General features: G+C 41.8%; 1 protein-coding gene and 1 non-coding gene across 2 annotated transcripts in view; both read left to right on the top strand.

Moving 5' to 3' along the window:
• Positions 1–8,062: 8,062 nt before the first annotated feature.
• On the top strand, positions 8,063–8,197 carry LOC136396129 (small nucleolar RNA SNORA29). Its single transcript, XR_010749546.1, has one exon. It is a non-coding gene; the product is annotated as a small nucleolar RNA SNORA29 (small nucleolar RNA).
• A 530-nt stretch (positions 8,198–8,727) lies between these two features.
• Positions 8,728–21,624, top strand: part of EFCAB3 (EF-hand calcium binding domain 3) — a 34,026-nt gene continuing 21,129 nt past the window's right edge. Inside the window, exons 1-2 of the mRNA XM_066366224.1 lie at positions 8,728–8,810; positions 18,484–18,560. Of these exons, the coding sequence (XP_066222321.1) occupies positions 8,737–8,810; positions 18,484–18,560 (151 nt within the window). The 5' untranslated portion in view covers positions 8,728–8,736. The remainder of the gene's footprint in view (positions 8,811–18,483; positions 18,561–21,624) is intronic.

Here is a 21,624-nt window from a genome sequence, read left to right as displayed (position 1 = left end):
GTCATTTTCTTAGAGATGTTGTCTTTGTTATCTTCTATAAAAAATCTGCAGAGGCACTGGCCGGTTGGCTCAATGGTAGAGCATCGGCCTGGCGTGCGAGAGTCCCTGGTTCGATTCCTGACCAGGGCACACAGGAGAGGTGCCCATCTGCTTCTCCACCCCTCCCCCTCTCCTTCCTCTCTGTCTCTCTTTTCCCCTCCCGCTGCCAAGGCTCCATTGGAGCAAGATTTGCCCGGGCACTGAGGATGGCTCCGTGGCCTCTGCCTCAGGCGCTAGAATGGCTCTGATTGCGGCAGAGCGATGCCCCAAGATGGGCAGAGCATCACCCCCTGGTGGGCGTGCTGGGTGGATCCCGGTCGGGCACATGCAGGAGTCTGTCTGACTGCCTCCCCGTTTCCAGCTTTGGAGAAATACAAAAAAGAAAAAAAATCTGCAGAATGATCTTTATCTTTGTTACCTAGAACAGTGCTTCTCAAACTTGACTATATATATGAATCAGTTGGGCATCTTGTTGAAATGCAGATTATGATTCAGATCTGAGTGATTCTGCATTTCTAACAAGCTTCCAAATGATGCCAGTGCTACTGGTCCATGCACTTCACTTCACCTATCAAGGTCCTAAAAGATGAAAAAATGATATGTTAAGATTGCGCCTGGCTTTTCATTTCTTAAGACACAGGTACAACCAATATGTTAATTTGTGTCTGAGGGCATGATTCCAGTCCAAAAATAAGATCCATGTTGTAGCATGTATTAGTACTTTATTTTGAAGACCAAATAATAGTCTACTGTATGGATATATCACATTTTGTTACCATTTATCAATTGATGGTCATTTGGATTGTTTCTCCTTTTGGCTATTATGAATAATGCTGCTATAAATATTTGTGTACAACTTTTTGTGTGGCCATATGTTTTCATTTCTTGAGTATCTACCTAGAAATGAAATAGCTGGGTCATAGGTAATTCTATATTTAACCATTTGGGGAACTGCCAGACTGTTTTCCAAATTAGCTGCATCATTTTGCTTCCCTACCAGCAATGTTTACAGGTTCTGATTTTTCCACATCCTCATCAACACTTGTTACTGACTTTTTTATTCTAGCCATCCCAGTGAGTGTGAATCAACACTATGTTTTTGAGATTTATCTATGTTTCTATAAATCAGTATAATTCTGGCTGCTTCATAATATCTCTTCAGTACAATTATCATAATTTACCATTGCCCCAGTGATAGCCAACAAAGTTGCCAACATTTCATTTTCTTGTTCTACTACTACTTCTAACTGTATAGTTTTACCTTTCATATTTAGGTCTTTAATCCATCTGTATACTACCTTTGCATCTGATTAGATAAGGATCCAACTTGTTTTTCTTTGTATAGCGAACAGTTTTCACAACCCAGCTGATTTGTGATACTACCATGTATGGAGGAAACCCAGCATCTCTAATATCTAGAGACTCTTGGGTAGATTAAGGGGAATGTATATATCTTCTATTTACCAATGGTTCAGATTTTCTACTTGAATTCTTAGTCTCTGCTTTGCATTCCTTCCACTATGCTACTGTCATTTTATATTCTGTTTCTTCACTGACACCGCCTTGTCCAATCATTTCCCAGTTCAAGGCTGAATGAATAGCATATTTGACTGGAACTGCTTAAAACTGAAAATATTCAATAGATGTCATTATTCTTATAGATTCTGCCACCATTCCTACTTTAAGGGAATGTTCATTTTTTGTTTCTATTCCTTAGGTTCCAGTCTCCCAATTTGTTGTTGGGAAGGAATAAATATGTTCAGAGATTTGGAGTGAGTGAGGGAGAAAGAGATGTGCACCTTTTAGTCTCAAAACTAAAGTATTTAATATTTTATAAAACTAAAAAATTACTTCCTTACCAAAATTATTTTTTTCACATTTTACTATGGAAAATTTCAAACATAAGGAGCTCTCACCCAACTTTAACAATTATGAACATTTTAAGGCTAGGTTTGGAAGGGGATATGGAGGTATATTGGTAGGAAGACCAGTGCAGGTGAAGTCAGTGGTCTTTGGGGGGACCCTGATGGTGGAAAGAAACAAGCCTAATCAGAATTCTTGAGTTGGTGCCACCCAAGGCTCCTTTCTATCTCTTCTCCTATTTAATGGCACCCTGGAAGAAGCATTTAGTGCCACTTTGTCTCACAGCTGTTCTTCTAGCTTTCTCTGCAGTCCTTTCTCTTGAAGTGCTATTCTGGCCTAGATACAGTATTTAAATCTCTGGGTTTCTCATGCACTTAGAGTATCTTCTCAGGTTTTAACCATTCTTTTCATATTTTTCTGGTCCTGTTCCCCTCCACATCCCCATCAGTGTCCTTCAGTACTCAGACTGATTCCTCTTTGCTCTCTTCCTTAGGTCAAATTTATACTATATATCTCCCAACAGATTCAATATTAAAGGAAGGGATCCTATGTGCTAGGCTCTGTGCCAACTGCTAAGGACACAAAAATGAATGAGTCACAGCCCTTGACCACAAAGAGCTTATGGTCCAACAGAGGAGATTATTACATAACCAAAATCATTTGATATAATGTGATACATGTATGCAGAAGGTGCTGTGGCAGTATTTTGCCAAGACTGGTGTTTCCTGGAGAATGCCCTATGGGAAGATCATTCCAGTCAAAGAAACATACTCTCTCTTCAGCAGTGACAAGCACACCATCTCAAACATATTTCAAAAATATTTCTTAAACATATTTTTTTTTTTTCTTTCATTTTTCTGAAGCTAGAAACAGGGAGAGACAGTCAGACAGACTCCCGCATGCGCCCGACCGGGATCCACCCGGCACGCCCACCAGGGGCGACGCTCTGCCCACCAGGGGGCGATGCTCTGCCCATCCTGGGTGTCGCCATGTTGTGACCAGAGCCACTCTAGCGCCTGAGGCAGAGGCCACAGAGCCATCCCCAGCGCCCGGGCCATCTTTGCTCCAATGGAGCCTTGGCTGCGGGAGGGGAAGAGAGAGACAGAGAGGGAAAGCGCGGCGGAGGGGTGGAGAAGCAAATGGGCGCTTCTCCTGTGTGCCCTGGCCGGGAATCGAACCCGGGTCCTCCGCACGCTAGGCCGATGCTCTACCGCTGAGCCAACCGGCCAGGGCCCTTAAACATATTTTAAAAGTCTTAAGAAATATATGATGGAACACAAAACAGAACAGTTCCTTTTCTTCCTATTTCAACTCTGAGCATTTGCCATAGTCTTTTCATAACTATTTTAATGTCATTGGTCTAAGTTTGAAAATGCTGCCAGGCCTTGGCTGGTTGGCTCAGTGGGGGAGTGTCAGCCCAGTTTGTGGAAGTCTCAGGTTTGATTCCTGGTCAGGACACACAGGAGAAGCAATCATCTGCTTCTCCATCCCTCCTCCACCCTCCTTTCTCTCTCTCTCTATCTCTCTCTTTGCCTACTGCAGCCAGGGTTTGAATGGTTCAAGCAAGTTGGCCCCAGGTGCTGATGATGTCTCCAAGGTGTCATCAGGGACTAAAATAGCTCAGTTGCCAAGCAACAGAGCAGTAGCCCCAAATGGGTAGAGCATCACCTTGTAGGGGGTTTGCTGGGTGGATCCCAGTTGGGGCGCATGCAGGAGTCTGTTTCTCTGCCTCCCAGCCTCTCACTTAATGAAAGAAAAAGATGCTGCCTTATTTGAGCCCCTGTTGTTTTCATAATATTCCTTTCCCATGTGTCCCCTTTGCAATGGGATACATAGAAAAACAGAAAAGAAGTAGAGATATTTGTCTCACTGAAATATCCTTTCTTCCATCATATTCACCTGAGAGAAAAATGAATCCAATTCCAAAGTAAACCAAAAAGAGTCTCCAGTTCTTCTAACACATGGAAGAAGTTCCAGCCAACCATGAAAAGTCAACCTACATATGCTTTCACTTACATGAGGAATCTAATGAACAAAATGAACTAACAGGCAAAATAGAGACAGACGCATACATAGAGAGCAGGCAGATAACTGTTTGGGGTGGTGCTGGGTGAGGGGGTGAAGGGATTGAGCAAAAATGGATGAAGAAAGAGAGAGAGGGAGAGCCCTGACCTATGGTGGCACAGTGGACAAGGTGTCGACCAGGAATTCTGAGGTCACTGGTTGAAAACCCTGGGCTTGCCCGGTCAAGGCACATATGAGAAGCAACTTCTATGAGTTGATGCTTCCCACTCCTTCCCCCTTCTCTCTCTTTCTCCTCTCTCAATAGAGGGAGAGAGAAAGACTCATGGACACAGACAACAGTGTGGTGACTGCCAGGGGTGGGGGGAGGTAGAGAAAGGGTATAGGGGTGATAAATGGTGATGGACAAAAACTTGACATGGGGATGAACACAATATGGTGTACAGAGATGTGCTATAGAATTGGGCACCTGAAACTTGTATAATTATATTAACCAGTGTCACCTTAATAAATTAAAATAAAAAATAAAAAAGAAGAAAGAAACTCTGAAAAAAAGTTAACCTAAAGAATAGAAGAAAATATTTAAAAATCATATATCTGATTATGGGTTAATATCCATAATACCTATAACTCAACAACAAAGCAAAAAACTATTAAAGAATGAGCAAAAGACATGAATAGACATTTTTCCATAGGAGATATACAAATAACCAACAAACATGAAAAGATACTCAGCATCACTAATCATTAGGGAAATGCAAATCCAAACCACACTGAGGTATCACCTCACAGCCATCAGGGAGGCTACAATTAAACAAACAAACAAAAAACAGGAAACAAGTGTTATAAGAATGTGGAGAAATTAGAACCCTTGTGCACTATTGGTGAGAGTGTAAAATGGTGGCCCTTATCAAAAACAATATTTCTTCAAAAAATTAAAAGTAGAATTACCATGTGATCCAGCAATTCCTCTTCTGGGTGTACATCCAAAAGAGTAAAAACAAATATTGGTACACAATGTATCATAGCAGCATTATTTATTATTCATAGTAGCCAAAGGTAGAAGCAGCCCAAATGTCCATCAACAGAAAAATGAATAAATAAAATGTGGTACATATTATGGAATATTATTATTCAGCCTTAAAAATGCTGAAGGAAGGAAATTCTGATACATGCTAAAACAGATATAGCTTGAGGCTATTATTGCTAAGTGAAATAAGTCAGTCACAAAAATACAAATACTTTATCTTTCTACTTAAATGAAGTTTGTAGAGTAGTTAAATTCATAGGAACAGAAAGTAGAATGGTGATTGCCAGAGAGGGGATGGATAAATTAGGAGTTATTATTTAATGAACACACAGTTTCATTTTTGCCAGATGAAAAAGTTCTGGAGATTGGTTTCACAATAATGTGGCTACTTAACAATACTGAACTGTACACTTAAAGTGGTTAAGGTAGTAAATTTTATGTTATGTGTATTTTATCACAATTTTAAAAATTAAAAATAATAAAATTCTACTCCTCAACCCTCATCCAATAGGAACATTATCCCCATTTTAAATCTTGGTAGTCCCTACATATTAGGCCCTTACTAAATGTTTGTTTAATTTATAAGTTAAACATTCCCTTGCCTGACCAGGTGGTAGCGCAGTGGATAGAGCGTCGGACTGGGATGCGGAAGGACCCAGGTTCGAGACCCCGAGGTCGCCAGCTTGAGCGCGGGCTCATCTGGCTTGAGCAAAGAGCTCACCAGCTTGGACCCAAGGTCGCTGGCTCCAGCAGGGGGTTACTTGGTCTGCTGAAGGCCCGCGGTCAAGGCACATGTGAGAAAGCAATCAATGAACAACTAAGAAGTCACAACGCGCAACGAGAAACTGATGATTGATGCTTCTCATCTCTCTCGTTCCTGTCTGTCGGTCCCTGTCTATCTCTGCCTCTGTTAAAAAAAAAAAAAAAAAAAAAAAAAAGATGTCCTTTAAAAAAAAAACAACGAAAAAAAACATTCCCTTTTTTCTCTCTGTATCCATGGCCAGAATGGGAGGCAATGTACCAACTTTGAAAAGATTAGGGAAAAGTCAAATTGTGCTCGTGATAATGAAACCCCCAGAGCAGGAATAGGAAACCTCTAGAATTGAGCCATGAAGTGAAGCTGGAAAAAAATAGTGGGGACTTAAGCTAAGCCTTGGGTTGCCAGAGGTATCTGTGCTTAGCCCTCGGGAAAACTAAAGACACTCCTACTTCCTGTGCTAGAGGGTTTACAATACCATGAGACATATTAGATCTCCAATATTAAAGTTTCTAACTAAAACAATCATAATTCTTTCTTTAATTGCTCTTTTTATTATTTATTTATTTATTTATTTTAGCAAGTGAGAGAGAGACAGGGACAGACAGACAAGAAGGGAGAGAGATGAGAAGCATCAACTCATAGTTGCGGCACCTTAGTTGTTCATTGATTGCTTTCTCATATGTACCTTGACCCGATGGGGGCTCCAGCCAAGCCAGTGACTTCTTGCTCAAGCTAGTGACCTTGGGCTCAAGGCAGCAACCTTGAGCTTCTAGCCAGCGATCATGGGGTCACGTCTATGATCCCACACTCAAGCCGGCAACCCCGCACTCAAGCTGGTGAGCCCACACTCAAGCTGGCGACCTTGGCAGTTTGAACCTGGGTCCTCAGCATCCCAGACTGATACGCTATCCACTGCACCACTGCCTGGTCAGGGTAATTACTCTTTTTAAATCACTCTTTTCAATACTGTAGACTGCAAACCTGTTAGAGGTTGTTTTTTTTTTTGTCTTTTTTTCTAGGCTTAAAGAATTAATGAAATGGTTCTTAATCACCATTCAATAAAGGCAGTGGGACAAAATATTTTACGTGAACAACTTTCAATTCACTAATGTTTAACATGAAAATATATTAATAGTGTGTTTAAAAAAATTGGACTTCCCTGAAATCCCAACAGTGTAAACTGTTCTGATTCTATAATTTACACCCACATATACCTCAAGGGTTCTGACTGAACCACATTGAAAACAGAGGTGCTCTAACTCTAGAAGGAGCTTATGGGCCATTCTCACCCTGGGCCTGAGCCAGAGAAGTGAATGAGGTCACAGTTGTATAATGGAACAAACCCTCTATGGGATTCTTAACAGGACTGAAAAGCCCAGAGTGGTAAGTAGGCTGGCCTAAAAGTAGGTAAATCCAAATTTTGTAGGAATCTACACTGAGTCCTTTTTTTAAAATCGATCATCTCAATGAGAGATTAAAGGTACTTTTTTAAAGTAATGATGATTTTGAGCTATGAGGGTGACTGCACAGCACCTTTCAAGAGCCTAAATTGTTGACCCTCTCTGAAGTTCCCAGCTCTGCGGTAAGTTTCTAGATTTTCAGGACATGTAATTGATGTGTTTATAAACAACTGCTTTCTAGGCTCTTGAGGTGAAGACCTGGGGAAATTGATCAAACTCTAACCAAATATTCAGAGACTTTTCCCTTATGGTTTAATAGTATATGATTTTCTATAATTCCTAAGTCATTTTTCTTCTCAGTGAACCAGCTAATACACTCTACATTTTGAAAAGATCATTGGAAAGATAAAACCAACAATAAGATGGGAGGCCTTATCAACCCAGCTTCTGGTCCGCTAGCACTCATTCTCTATGCAGAAGTGGAAAGGAAGGACTAGGGAGGCCATCGTAGCAGAGTCCGTTCAGGAGGGTTTAGGATACCAAAACAGCTTTCTATCTCACCCCCATGCCTACTTTTAATTAATTAATTAATTTTTAGTGTGTGTGTGAGAGAGAGACAGAGACAGACAGGAAGGGAGACAAATGAGAAGCATCAACTTGTACTTGCAGCACTTTAGTTGTTCATTGGTTGCTTTCTCATACATGCCTTGACTGGGGAGCTCCAGCTGAGTCAGTGACCCCTTGCTGAAACCAGCGACCATGGGGTCATGTCTATGATGCCAAAATCAAGCCGGCAACCCCTGGCTCAAGCTGGGGATGCCATGCTCAAGCTGGTAAGCCTGCACTCAAGCCAGTGACTTTGGGGTTTTGAAGCTGGGTCCTCAGTGTCCCAGTTTGATGCTTCATCTACTGTGCCACTGCCTAGTCAGGCATTCCTACTTTTAAGAAAATTCTGTGGCCACGTTTTCTACTAATAATAGATTTCAGTGGCTATGCTTATGGGATAGATTAAAGTTGCCATGATCTAAAGAGGGAGGATTTTTCTGTGTCCTCCTCCTGTATGAAATGGCTAAACAGAAAAAAAAAAAAAAAAAAAGTTCTGTGAGTTCATAACAAATTACAAGGCACAGGTGGCTCTCCCAAAAGGAAACTCTGGGAAAATCTACTTACTACTAGGCAGGTATCCAAAAAGATATAAATAATTAGGTAAATATTTTGGAAGTGCTAAACATTTTACTCTCTGTCAATTATAATGTGAAATGTTCTACTGATTTCAAAAATAAAATTTTCCTTAAATAATTTTTCCCACATATTCCCAGGATGCTTTATCTTTGTCACATAGTGTAATTTATCTTTATATAGGATTAGAATGACACTATTTAAAGAAGGAACAATGGCAATGGCAAGAAATTTTGTTCAGAGATCTTAGAATAGAAAAAGGAGTCCTCCCCTTTTTCAACTTTGTACAAACCTCTAACTTGAATTTATACCTATTGCCATTCTTTCAGGCCCTAGACTTTAAACTCCAGTTAAGGGGCTGGGAAGGTCACAAAAGAATATAGAAAAATTAACCTGTGATCCTTAATTGTACCTTCTGAATTTCAGACAGAGTTACTGGCCACATGGAAGTTTCTGATAGTAAGCCAAAATTTAAGCTGAATCCTCTGACAAAAGTACCCAGCTCCCATGGCAAGAGGTAAGTAATGAATATATGAAGGTGATAAATATATAAAGATAAAGAATTATTACCTTGGCCGGTCGGCTCAGTGATAGAGCGTCGGCCTGGCATATAGGAGTCCCAGGTTCAATTCCCAGCCAGGGCACACAGGAGAAGTGCCCATCTGCTTCTCCACCCCTCCCCCTCTCCTTCCTCTCTGTCTCTCTCTTCCCCTCCCACAGCCAAGGCTCCATTGGAGCAAAGTTGGCCCAGGCGCTGAGGATGGCTCTATGGCCTCTGCCTCAGTCGCTAGAATGGCTCTGGTTGCAACAGAGCATCACCCCTTGTGGGCAGAGCGTCGCCCCCTGGTGGACATGCCAGGTGGATCCCGGTCGGGCGCATGCGGGAGTCTGTCTGACTGCCTCCCCGTTTCCAACTTCAGAAAAATACAAAAAAATATATATATATATATTAAAGTGATAAATATATTAAATACCCATAAAGGCTATGATGAATGCTCTTTAAATACCTACTCTGTGATAAACTTAGTTATAAAACAAACATCTGAATTGAAGATAAAGATTTTTATGAAAAGAAAAATATACATTGCCTTTTTGATTGAGAGGAAAAGAGTTCTCCCTCCTGTTCTTCCATATTTTTGTGTGAGGGGACAGAATACCCTAGAGGGCTTAAGAAGTTGTCAGTTATACATTAAAATATTTTGAGTGCCAATTTAAAAGACAATAAATTTAAGAAGACCTATGTCAGCTTGAATACGGGCTCACTTGAGCACTGGGTCACTGGCTTGAAGCCCAAGGTCGCTGGCTTGAGCCTAAGGTCACTGGCTTGAGCAAGGGGTCACTGGCTCAGCTGGAGTCCCCCGGTTAAGGCACATATGAGAAAGCAATCAATGAATAAGTAAGGTGCCCCAATGAAGAATTGATGCTTCTCATCTCTCTCTTTTCCTGTCTGTCTGTCCCTCACTCTCTCTCTCACTAAAAAAGAAAAAAGAAGAAGACCTAAACTCCTAAGCAAGTTAGAATATAGAGAAAAATCTGTAGCTCAAATATGGCATGGCCAGTAAAATAAAATGTAGTTTAATATGGTGGTGGGGTACAGGGTGGGAAGAGCAGTACTATATAGACTGTCATGCAGACAGCTGCAGCAGGACAACATCAAACAAAAATAAAGAAAAAAAAAGAAATAGTAAATTAGTGATGACTAAGCTTGGACTAAAATTAGGCCAGGCCGGTTGGCTCAGCGGTAGAGCGTCGGCCTAGCATGTGGATGACCCGGGTTCGATTCCTGGCCAGGGCACACAGGAGAAGCGCCCATTTGCTTCTCCACCCCTCCGCCGCGCCTTCCTCTCTGTCTCTCTCTTCCCCTCCTGCAGCCAAGGCTCCATTGGAGCAAAAATGGCCCGGGCGCTGGGGATGGCTCTGTGGGCTCTGCCTCAGGCGCTAGAGTGGCTCTGGTCGCAACATGGCGACGCCCAGGATGGGCAGAGCATCGCCCCCTGGTGGGCAGAGCGTCACCCCATGGTGGGCGTGCTGGGTGGATCCTGGTCGGGCGCATGCGGGAGTCTGTCTGACTGTCTCTCCCTGTTTCCAGCTTCAGAAAAATGCAAAAGAAAATGCAAAAAAAATAAAATAAAATAAAATTAGGCCAGGAGGACCTGACCTGTGGTGGCACAGTGGATAAAGCATTGACCTGGAACACTGAGGTCGCTGGTTCAAAACCCTGCATTTAAACTGGTCTAAGGCACATATGGGAGTTGAAGCTCCTGTTCCTCCTCCCTTTCTCTCTCTCTCTCTCTTCTCTAAAATGAATAAATTAAAAAAAAATTTAAATTAGGCCAGGAGGTTTGCCTATGACACTACAGCTTTTTTTTAGTCTGATAACAACAAATTCCAATAAACAGCCATCACTAATGACTGAAAGTTAAAGCCTGATCTATACTTTGTCTGATCATAGAAGAAAAGCCTCTCTCCTCTTTCACAATTATCCATTTTCTTTGCCACTTGAGAGTATTTCTCCTAGTATCCTTGACTATGCCATTGCTACAGGAATATATTACTTTTTTAGAGGGATGTAGGTAATATAACCTTATGGGAGCCAAATCCGTTGATCTCATTACCCTGCATAACAAACTCTTTTTTTTTTTTTTTTTTTTTAATTTTTCTGAAGCTGGAAACAGGGAGAGACAGTCAGACAGACTCCCGCATGCGCCCGACCGGGATCCACCCGGCACGCCCACCAGGGGCGATGCTCTGCCCACCAGGGGGCGATGCTCTGCCCATCCTGGGCGTCGCCATGTTGCGACCAGAGCCATTCTAGCGCCTGAGGCAGAGGCCACAGAGCCATCCCCAGCGCCCGGACCATCTTTGCTCCAATGGAGCCTTGGCTGCGGGAGGGGAAGAGAGAGACAGAGAGGAAAGCACGGCGGAGGGGTGGAGAAGCAAATGGGCACTTCTCCTGTGTGCCCTGGCCGGGAATCGAACCCGGGTCATCCACACGCTAGGCCGACGCTCTACCGCTGAGCCAACCGGCCAGGGCAACAAACTCTTTTAAAGTACTGACTTCCTTGTCACTAAAGGAAGCAAAGTAGTCAAGCAAAGACTATAGATTGAATTCCTATATGAGATGAGAGGCTAGATTGAGTTTGTTCCAAATCTAAGGTTCTCCAAACTTTTAAAATATTATAAAATAATAACACTATTTTCCATGTTTGAGCCAAGATAATGCTGAAATTCTGCCAACACTATCCTTTTTTTAATGTAGCAAAATCAAAAACAAACAACCCCCCCTACAATTCCTAGTCACAGCAATCAGACAAGAAGAAGAAATAAAAGATATTCAAATTGGAAAGGAAGAGGTAAAACTCATTATTTGCAGATGACATGATACTTTAAATAGAGAACCTAAAGATTCCAACAAAAGACTGTTAAGACTGATAAATGGATTCAGTAAAGTAGCAGGATACAAAATAAATATCTAGAAATCAGTTGCATTTACATACACCAATAATAAACTAAGAAAACAACCCCATTTACAACTGCATAAAAAAAAAAAAGTCTAAGAATAAATTTAAATGAAGAGGTAAAAGACCGGTACTCAGAAAATTATAAGACACAGAAGAAATTGAAGAAGACAGAGCTAAGTGAAAGTAATACTATATTTATGGGTAGGAGGAATTGACATTTTAAAAATGTCCATACTAGAAGCGCCCATCTGCTTCTCCACCCTTCCCCCTCTCCTTCCTCTCTATCTCTCTCTTCCCCTCCCACAGCCAAGGCTCCATTGGAGCAAAGTTGGCCCAGGTGCTGAGGACAGCTCCATGGCCTCTGCCTCAGGCACTAGAATGGCTCTGGTTGCAACAGAGCAACTCCCCAGATGGGCAGAGCATCACCCCCTGGTGGGCATGCTGGGTGGATCCCATTTGAGCGCATGTGGGAGTCTGACTGCCTCCCTGCTTCTAACTTAGGAAAAATACAACAACAAAAAATCCATACTACCCAAAGCAATCTATAGAGTCAATGCAATTCCTATCCAGATACCAGTGGCATATTTCACAGAAGTAGAACAGCCTCAAAATAATCTTTTTCTTTTTTAATAATTGTTTCAACTCATTGTTCTACTTAGTTGTACAATTTAGGTGCACACTCATTGATTGCTTCTCATTTGTTCCCTGACCAGGGATTGAACCCATTACCTCAGTGTGCCAGGTTGATGCTTTATCCAATGAGCAACCTGGCCAGGGCCTAGCCTCAGCAATGTTGAGAAAGAAAAAAGTTGGAGGAATCATGCTACCTGATATCAAACTATAATACAAAGCCATAGTAATCAAAACAACATGGTACTGGCATAGTAACAGAGATATAAACCCACACTGTTATAGTCAATTAATACTTGACAAAGGAGCCCAGGTTGGTGATGCAATGGATAGAGTGTCATCGTGGATCCCTCAGGTCACTGGTTTGATCCCAGAGTCACTGGCTCAGGCGTTGGGTCATTGGCCTAATCTTGGGGTCACCAATCCTGAGGTCACTGGCACAATCCTGAGTGCTCTGGCTCAACCCCAAGGTCACTGGTTTGAGCCCTGGTCAGAGCACATATGAGAAGCAATCAATGGGTACACAAGTAAGTGAAGCAGTGAGTTGATGCTTCCTTCTCTCTCTCCCTCTCTCTCTCTCAAAAAATTTTTTTTCTTTTTTTTTAAATTTTTTTACAGGGACAGAGAGAGAGTCAGATAGAGGGATAGATAGGGACAGACAGGACTGGAGAGAGATGAGAAGTATCAATCATCAGTTTTTTGTTGCGACACCGTAGTTGTTCATTGATTGCTTTCTGATATGTGCCATGACCGTGGGTCTTCAGCAGACTGAGTAACCCCTTGCTTGAGCCAGTGACCTTGGGTCCATGCTAGTGAGCTTTTTGCTCAAGCCAGATGAGCCCGCGCTCAAGCTGGCAACCCCGGGGTCTCGAACCTGGGTCCTTCCACATCCCAGTCCGATGCTCTATCCACTGCGCCACCGCCTGGTCAGGCTCAAAAAAAATTTTTTCAGGCCCTGGCCAGTTGGCTCAGTGGCAGAACGTCGGCCAAGTGTGTGGATGTTCCGGGTTTGATTCCTGGTCAGGGCACACAAGAGAAGCGCTCATCTGCTTTTCCACCCTTCCCCCTCTCCTTTCTCTCTGTCTCTCTCTTCCCTTCCCACAGCCAATGCTCCATTGAAGCAAAGTTGGCCCAGGCGCTGAGGATGGCTCCATGGCCTTCCACCTCAGGAGCTAGAATGGCTCCAGTTGCAATGGAGCAACACCCTAGATGGACAGAGCATCACCCCCTAATGAGCATGCCAGTTAGATCCCGGTTGGATGCAGGCGGGAGTCAGTCTCTCTGCCTCCTTGCTTCTCACTTCAGAAAAATACAAAAATAAATATATAATTAAATAAGTAAGTAAAAATTTTTTTTATAAAGGAGGCAGGAACATACAATGGGGTAAAGATAGTCTATTGAATAAATGGTATTGGGAAGACTGGACAGATACATGCAAAAAATGAAACTAGACCACCTTCTTACACCATGCACAAGAATAAACTCAAAATGGATTAAAGACTTAAATGTTAGCCTCCAACATCTAGCCTGACCAGGCAGTGGTGCAGTGGATAGAGCATCAAGCTGGGACACTGAAGACACAGGTTTGAAACCTCAAGGTCACCAGCTTGATTGTGGGCTCATAGATATGAGCTCCATGGTGGCTGGCTTGAGCCCAAAGGTTGCTGGGTTGAAGCCCAAGGTTACTGGCTTGAGCAAGGGGTCACTGGCTCGGCTGGAGCCCCCTGGTCTAGGCACATATAAGAAAGCAATCAACTAGGCCCTGGCCGGTTGGCTCAGTGGTAGAGCGTCAGCCTGGCGTGCAAGAGTCTCGGGTTTGATTCCCGGCCAGGAGAAGTGCCCATCTCTTCCCCACTCCTCCCCCTCTTCTTCCTCTCTGTCTCTCTCTTCCCCTCCCACAGCCAAGGCTCCATTGGAGCAAGGTGGACCCGGGCGCTGAGGATGGCTCTATGGCCTCTGCCTCAGGCGCTAGAGTGGCTCTGGTTGCAACAGAGTGACGCCCCGGAGGGGCAGAGCATCGCCCCCTGGTGGGCATGCCAGGTGGATCTCGGTTGGGTGCATGTGGGAGTCTGTCTGACTGCCTCCCCGTTTCCAACTTCAGAAAAATACAAAAAAAAAGAAGTTAAAAAAAAAAAAAAGAAAGCAATCAACTAAAGTGTTGCAACTACAAGTTGATGCTTCTCATCTCTCTCCCTTCCTGTCTCTCTCTGTCTCGCTTTAAAAAAACACCCCAACAAATAAAATAATAAACAAATGTTAGACTCTAAACTATAAAAATCCTAGAACAAAACAGGCAGTAAAATCTTGGACATTTCTTGTAGCAGTGGTTTTTTTCTAATATATCTCCCTGGGCATGGGAAATAAAACAGAACAAAAAACAAATGAGACTACATCAAACTAAAAAGTTTTGCACAGCAAAGGAAACCATCAAAATGAAAAGACAACCCACTGAATGGGAGAACATATTCACCAACAGTACATCTGATAAGGGGTTCAACTCCAAAATTTGTAAAGAATTTATACAAGAATGCAATCAATGAACAACTAAAGTGCCACAACTACAAGTTGATGCTTCTCCTCTCTCCCTTCTTGTCTGTTTCTCCATCTCTCTTTCTCTCTCCCTCTCAAAAACAAACAAACAAATAAACCAAAACTTACCCAACTCAACACCAAAAAATACCCAAACAATCCAATTAAAAGATAGACAAAAACCTGACCAGGTAGTGGCGCAGTGGATAGAGCGTCGGACTGGGATGCAGAGGACCCAGGTTCGAGACCCCGAGGTCGCCAGCTTGAGCGCGGGCTCATCCGGGTTGAGCAAGATCCCACCAGCTTGAACCCTAGGTCGCTGGCCCCAGCAAGGGGTTACTTGGTCTGCTGAAGGCCCGCGGTCAAGGCACATATGAGAAAGCCATCAATGAACAACTAAGGTGTTGCAACACGCAATGAAAAACTAATGATTGATGCTTCTCATCTCTCTCCGTTCCTGTCTGTCTGTCCCTGTCTATCCCTCTCTCTGACTCTCTCTCTGTCTCTGTAAAAAAAAAAAAAAAAAAAAAAAAAAAAGATAGACAAAAGACCTGAATAGACACTTCTTCAAAGGACATACAGATAACCACCAGACATATGAAAAGATGCTCAATGTCACTAATCATCAGAGAAAGGCAAATTAAAACTACAGTGAAATATCACCTCATATCTGTCAGAATGGCTATTATCAATAAATCAACAAACAAGTGTTGGTGAGGATGTGGAGGAAAGGTTACCTTTGTGCAGTGATGGTGGGAATGCAGATTGGTGCAGCCACTGTGGAAAGTATTATGGAGTTACCTCAAAAACAAAAATGGAACTGCGTTATGACCCAATTCCAGTTCTGGGAATATATCCTAAGAATCCTGAAACACTAATTCAAAGAATATATGCACCCCTATGTTCATTGCAGTGTTTTTTATAATAGCCAAGATTTGGAAGCAGCCCATGTGCCCAACAATAGATGAGTAGATAAAAAAGTTGTGGTACATTTACACACTGGAATACTACTGAGCCATAAAAAAGAAGGAAATCTTATGTTTTGCGACAGCATGGATGAACCTAGAGAGTATGTGCTAAGAGAAATAAGTCAGTCAGAGAAAAACAAATACCATATGATTTCACTTACATGTGGAATCTAATGAACAAAATAAGCTGACAAAATTGAAACAGAGTCATAGGGAAAAAAAACTTTATACTGACTGGCCTTTAATTTTCCTCTTGCTTCTTGAGAACTTAATATTTTTCAATCAACTGCATCTTTGACATAATGCAAAAACTTTTTATTTGTATTTAGAAATACAGCTATCAAATAACCTTTCCAAATAAAGGCAAACTTGAGTTTTTAGTTCAAATAGGTAAGAAAAAGGAAACACCAGAAGAAGAAATCAATGTTAGTAAAAGCTGAGAAAATAAACTAATTAAATAAAATTCCATGTCAAAAAAGGTGAAAATGCTGCATTATGAGACCTAATTTTCTCCTTCTCTCCTAGGTCTCTCTTTGAAAATCAGTTGAATCTACTAGATAGTATAGAGAATACTAAATGCATAAACCATAATTGTTTTTGATTTAACTACCATGTTTAATATTTCTTTTAGTTTCACTTTTTAAACTGCTTCTTGTAAACACAAAAACTAAGAAGTTCCATATTTTAATTTCTTTTTCTTTTTTTTTGTTTTTGTTTTTTACAGTGACAGAGAGAGAGTCAGAGAGAGGGATAGATAGGGACAGACAGACAGGAATGGAGAGAAATGAGAAGCATCAATCATTAGTTTTTCATTGCGACACCTTAGTTGTTCATTGATTGCTTTCTCATATGTGCCTTGACCGCGGGCCTTCAGCATACCGAGTAACCCCTTGCTCAAGCTAGTGACCCTGGGTCCAAGCTGGTGAGCTTTGCTCAAAGCAGATGAGCCCGTGCTCAAGCTTGCGACCTCGGAGTCTCGAACCCGGGTCCTCCGCATCCCAGTCCAACACTCTATCCACTGCGCCACCGCCCGGTCAGGCAGAAATTCCATATTTTAAAAACTTTTAGTTCTATTTGTATCAAAGCTAAATGTATTTTAAATAAAATTAATGTATAAAGTTATGATTATTAGTAGTATGTTTATTTTGAAATTACCATAGTATAAACAAACCCATTTTTTCATAATACATCTTTATGTTCCTAAACTAAAAAATACTGCAGATTTATATAAAATATCTATCTATGTATCTATCTATCTATCTATAAAGAGAGAGAGAGAGACCGATATACCTCTATGTCTCTCATATGCTGGTAAAATATAATTTGGCAATTAAAGTCATAAAATAAGCATGAATACAAAATTTTTCTATATGGATATTCACCATAAGACTAAACTAGTTAAAAATTTGAAAAATGCCTGACCTGTGGTGGTGCAGTGGATAGAATGTCAACCTGAGATGCTGAGGTTGCTGGTTCAAAACCCTGGGCTTGCCCAGTCAAGGCACATATGACAAGCAAGCAATGAACAACTAAAGTGAAGGAACTATGAGTCAATACTTCTCACTACCCTCCTCTCCCTCTTCTCTCTCAAAAACCAATAAATAAAATCTTAACACACAAAAAAGATACTAGTAAAACAATGAAACCATTTATATTTCTTTTTTTTATTTTGAGGGTCTGTTTATTAAAGCTAGGGGACAGTGTGCCTGACCAAACGGTGGAGCAGTGGATAGAGTGTTGGACTGAGATGCGGAGAACCCAGGTTCAATACCCCGAGGTCGCCAGCTTCAGCACGGGCTCATCTGGTTTGAGCAAAAAGCTCACCAGCTTGGACCCAAGGTCGCTGGCTCTAGCAAGAGGTCACTCGGTCTGCTGAAGGTCCACGGTCAAGGCATATATGAGAAAGCAATCAATGAACAACTGAGGTGTCGCAACGAAAAACTAATGATTGATGCTTCTCATCTCTCTTTGTTCCTGTCTGTCTGTCCCTGTCTATCCCTCTCTCTGAGTCTCTCTCTGTCCCTGTAAAAATAAATAAATAAATAAATAAATAAATAAATAAATAAATAAATAAAGCAAGCAAGCAAGCAAGCTAGGGACAATGAAACAACGAAGGGTTTAGGATAGAAGAAGCAACAGGAGAGAGTCTAGGCGAGGCTGCTTTGCTCACTGAAAAGTCAGAGGAAACAACTTAAATTTCTAGCAATAGAAGTAGTGTAGGGCTTACATTCTTGAGCTTTGGAGTTAGATAAACCTGGCCTTGACTCCCAGGACTTCCACTTATTATCTGTGTTACTTGGGACAAGTTTATTAATCCCTCTGAGCCTTAGTTTCCTCTTTTGTAAAATGAGAGGAATCAGATTGTTTTTTTACAGGGTAAGTGTGATGAGCAAGTAAGTATAAGGCAGCGAAGGTGGACTTCAGTGACCAACATTTTCTCACTGTCCATCTGGCAAGTGACAGTAACAGGTCCCTTAGGTAGTATGACTTCGGATATATCGCGATGCTTATAGTCATCCCAGTCAGCAAAAACTGATGAATGGAACAAATGAATATTTGCTGGTTTCAAATCTGTATTAAATCTTTTCATATTTTTTCTCAGGGATAAAGATTTACCAGGATCTCTCCCATGCAAATTAGGGCACAAAGAAAGGAAGTTGAATGCTTCACAAATGCAAGGTAATGAGAATCATCCCCCAAATGAAAACATAAACGAAAGTCTTCTAATACATCTGATCATTCATAAGAGAGAAAGGATTTCAGGGGTTGTCTACAATACTCTGTTATTTGAGAGAGAGAGAAAAAACAACTTCAATGCAATGTCTAATTTGTAGAAAGGAAAGGCGATTACTTTCAAATAAACATTTTCCTTGAATTAAGATAATACTGCCTGACGGGGCGGTGGCGCAGTGGATAGAGCAACGGACTAGGATGCGGAGGACCCAGGTACAAGACCCTGAGGTCGCCAGCTTGAACATGGGCTCATCTGGTTTAAGCAAAAAGCTCACCAGCTTGGACCCAACGTCACTGGCTTGAGCAAGGGGTTACTTGGTCTGCTGCAGCCCCATGGTCAAGGCACATATGAGAAAGCAATCAATGAACAACTAAGGTGTCGCAACAAAAAACTGATGATTGATGCTTCTCATCTCTCTCCGTTCCTGTCTGTCCCTATCTATCCCTCTCTCTGACTCTCTCTCTGTCAGTGTAAAAAAAAAAAAAAAAAAAAAGATAATATTGGCCAAATATTTTTTTATTTAGAAATTAAATTTAATAAGTGACATTGGTCCATATGAACACATAGGTTTCAGGTGTACATCTCCAAAGCATGGGAACCCTTCATTGCATTTTGTGTCCATCACCCAAAGTCATACCACTTTCTGTCACTGCATACTTGGCCAAATGTTTTTATTTAAAGAAGAACATGCCTGACCAGGCGGTGGCGCAGTGATAGAGCGTCGGACTGGGATGCGGAGGGTCCAGGTTCGAGACCCCAAGATGGCCAGCTTGAGCACAGGCTTATCTGGTTTGAGCAAAGCTCACCAACTTTGACCCAAGGTCACTGGCTCGAGCAGGGGGTTGCTCCATATGCTGAAGGCCCGTGGTCAAGGCACATGTGAGAAAGCAATCAATAAACAACTAAGGTGTTGCAACACGCAACAAAAAACTAATGATTGATGCTTCTCATCTCTCTGTTCCTGTCTGTCTCTGACTCTGTCTCTGTATAAAAAAAAAAATCATAAAAAAAATAAAAGAAGAACATGTGGGTGTAAAAAAGAACAAAAGCAATGTCAAGCAGAAATCAAGTAATAAACAGTATAAACACAACTAAAGTCCCAGGATTTCTCATAGAAAAAGATATGATAAGAAATGATTTATAGACGGAAGACAATTTGACTTTGGGTGAGGGGTATACAGCATAATCAAATGTCAAAATAATCTGGAGATGTTTTCTCTCAACATATGTACCCTGATTTATCACTGTCACTGCATTAAATTTAATTTTTAAAAAATTTAAAAAAATGATTTATAGGCCTTGGCCGGTTGGCTCAGTGGTAGAGCGTCAGCCTGGTGTGCAGGAGTCCCGGGTTCGATTCCCGGCCAGGGCACACAGGAGAAGCGCCCTTCTGCTTCTCCACCCCTCCCTCTCTCCTTTTTATTTTATTTTATTTTTTTACAGGGACAGAGAGAGAGTCAGAGAGAGGGATAGACAGGGACAGATAGACAGGAATGGAGAGAGATGAGAAGCATCAATCATCAGTTTCTTGTTGCGACACCTTAGTTGTTCATTGATTGCTTTCTCATATGTGCCTTGACCGTGGGCCTTCAGCAGACCGAGTGACCCCTTGCTCAGGGACCTTAGGTCCGAGCTGGTGAGCTTTTTTTTTTGCTCAACCCAGACGAGCTCGCGCTCAAGTTGGTGACCTCGAGGTCTCGAACCTGGCTCTTCTGCGTCCCAGTCCGATGCTCTATCCACTGTGCCACTGCTTGGTCAGGCTCCCTCTCTCCTTTCTTTCTGTCTCTCTCTTCCCCTCCCGCAGCCAAGGCTCCATTGGAGCAAAGTTTGCCCGGGCGCTGAGGATGGCTCTGTGGCCTCTGCCTCAGGTGCTAAAATGGCTCTGATTGCGGCAGAGCGAAGCCCCAAGATGGGCAGAGCATCGCCCCCTGGTGGGCATGCCAAGTGGATCCCAGTCAGGCGCATGCGGGAGTCTGTCTGACTGCCTCCCCGTTTCCAACTTCGGAAAAATACAAAAAAAAAAAAAAAGAAAAAAGATTTATAGTGGGCACAGTTCATTAATCCAAACAATAAAGATTTATTTAAAACCAATTGTGTACTAAGCATGGAAAAGACAAGAAGTCAGACTTTGTCTCTGCCCTGATCGGAAGTCTCACAGGGAAGACAAGCCAGGATTTGTTGATTGTAACAGTTAAATTACAATATGACACAAATTATAATAGGGGAATATTGAGTGTTAAAGAAGTTTCTAAGAATTCTCCTAACTTAGTCTTGTGAGGTTAAGAGGGGAGTCCCAGAGAAGTCTGAATAATGAGAGGTAATTTTAAAATGAATGAGAGGTAAAACAGTCAAAGAGCACAGAGGGTAGTATTTTGAGCAGAAAGAGTGAATCTGCAAATGCCCAGAGAAAAGAGTGACACACTAGAAAAGCTAAAAAAAAGTCAAGCATGGCTGTGTTTGTGTTCTGGTACGGCTAATGCTTCATGCCCCTCACCGCCACAGGAGACAGAAAGGAATCAAAGAATCACCTTTATTGCTGGGGAAAAGCTAGTTTAGAAATCACAAAAGATTGTCAAAATCAAAATTATATTTTTTATTGTAAACTGAGCTTAATATCTTAATAATAATAGTTTATGGATTAACTTTAAGATTTCAAAAGTACATTAATATACATTGTTGCTTGTTTTAAGGGTACCCAGGACTAACACTACCTAGGCCAGCTAATCAAGGTTAACATATGTGATAGTTTTTAAACTTAATATAATGATGAGAATGATACTTCACTTCTGAGATCTTCCTTCCAAAAGTCCATAATCTCAAAAAGAAGAGAAAAAAGTCCATAATCTCAGATTAACCATGAGAAAAACATCAGAGAAACCCAAACTGAGGGATGTCTATATAGAACAGTGGTCCCCAACCTCCGGGCCGCGGATCGGTACCAGTCCGTGAGCCATTTGGTACTGGTCTGCAGAGAAAGAATAAATAACTTACATTATTTCCGTTTTATTT

The sequence above is a fragment of the Saccopteryx leptura genome, chromosome 2, assembly GCF_036850995.1.
Source record: "Saccopteryx leptura isolate mSacLep1 chromosome 2, mSacLep1_pri_phased_curated, whole genome shotgun sequence".
Lineage (NCBI taxonomy): Eukaryota > Metazoa > Chordata > Mammalia > Chiroptera > Emballonuridae > Saccopteryx > Saccopteryx leptura.
The sequence above is the reverse complement of the archived record's forward strand: the minus strand, read 5'-3'. Positions and strand labels throughout refer to the sequence as shown.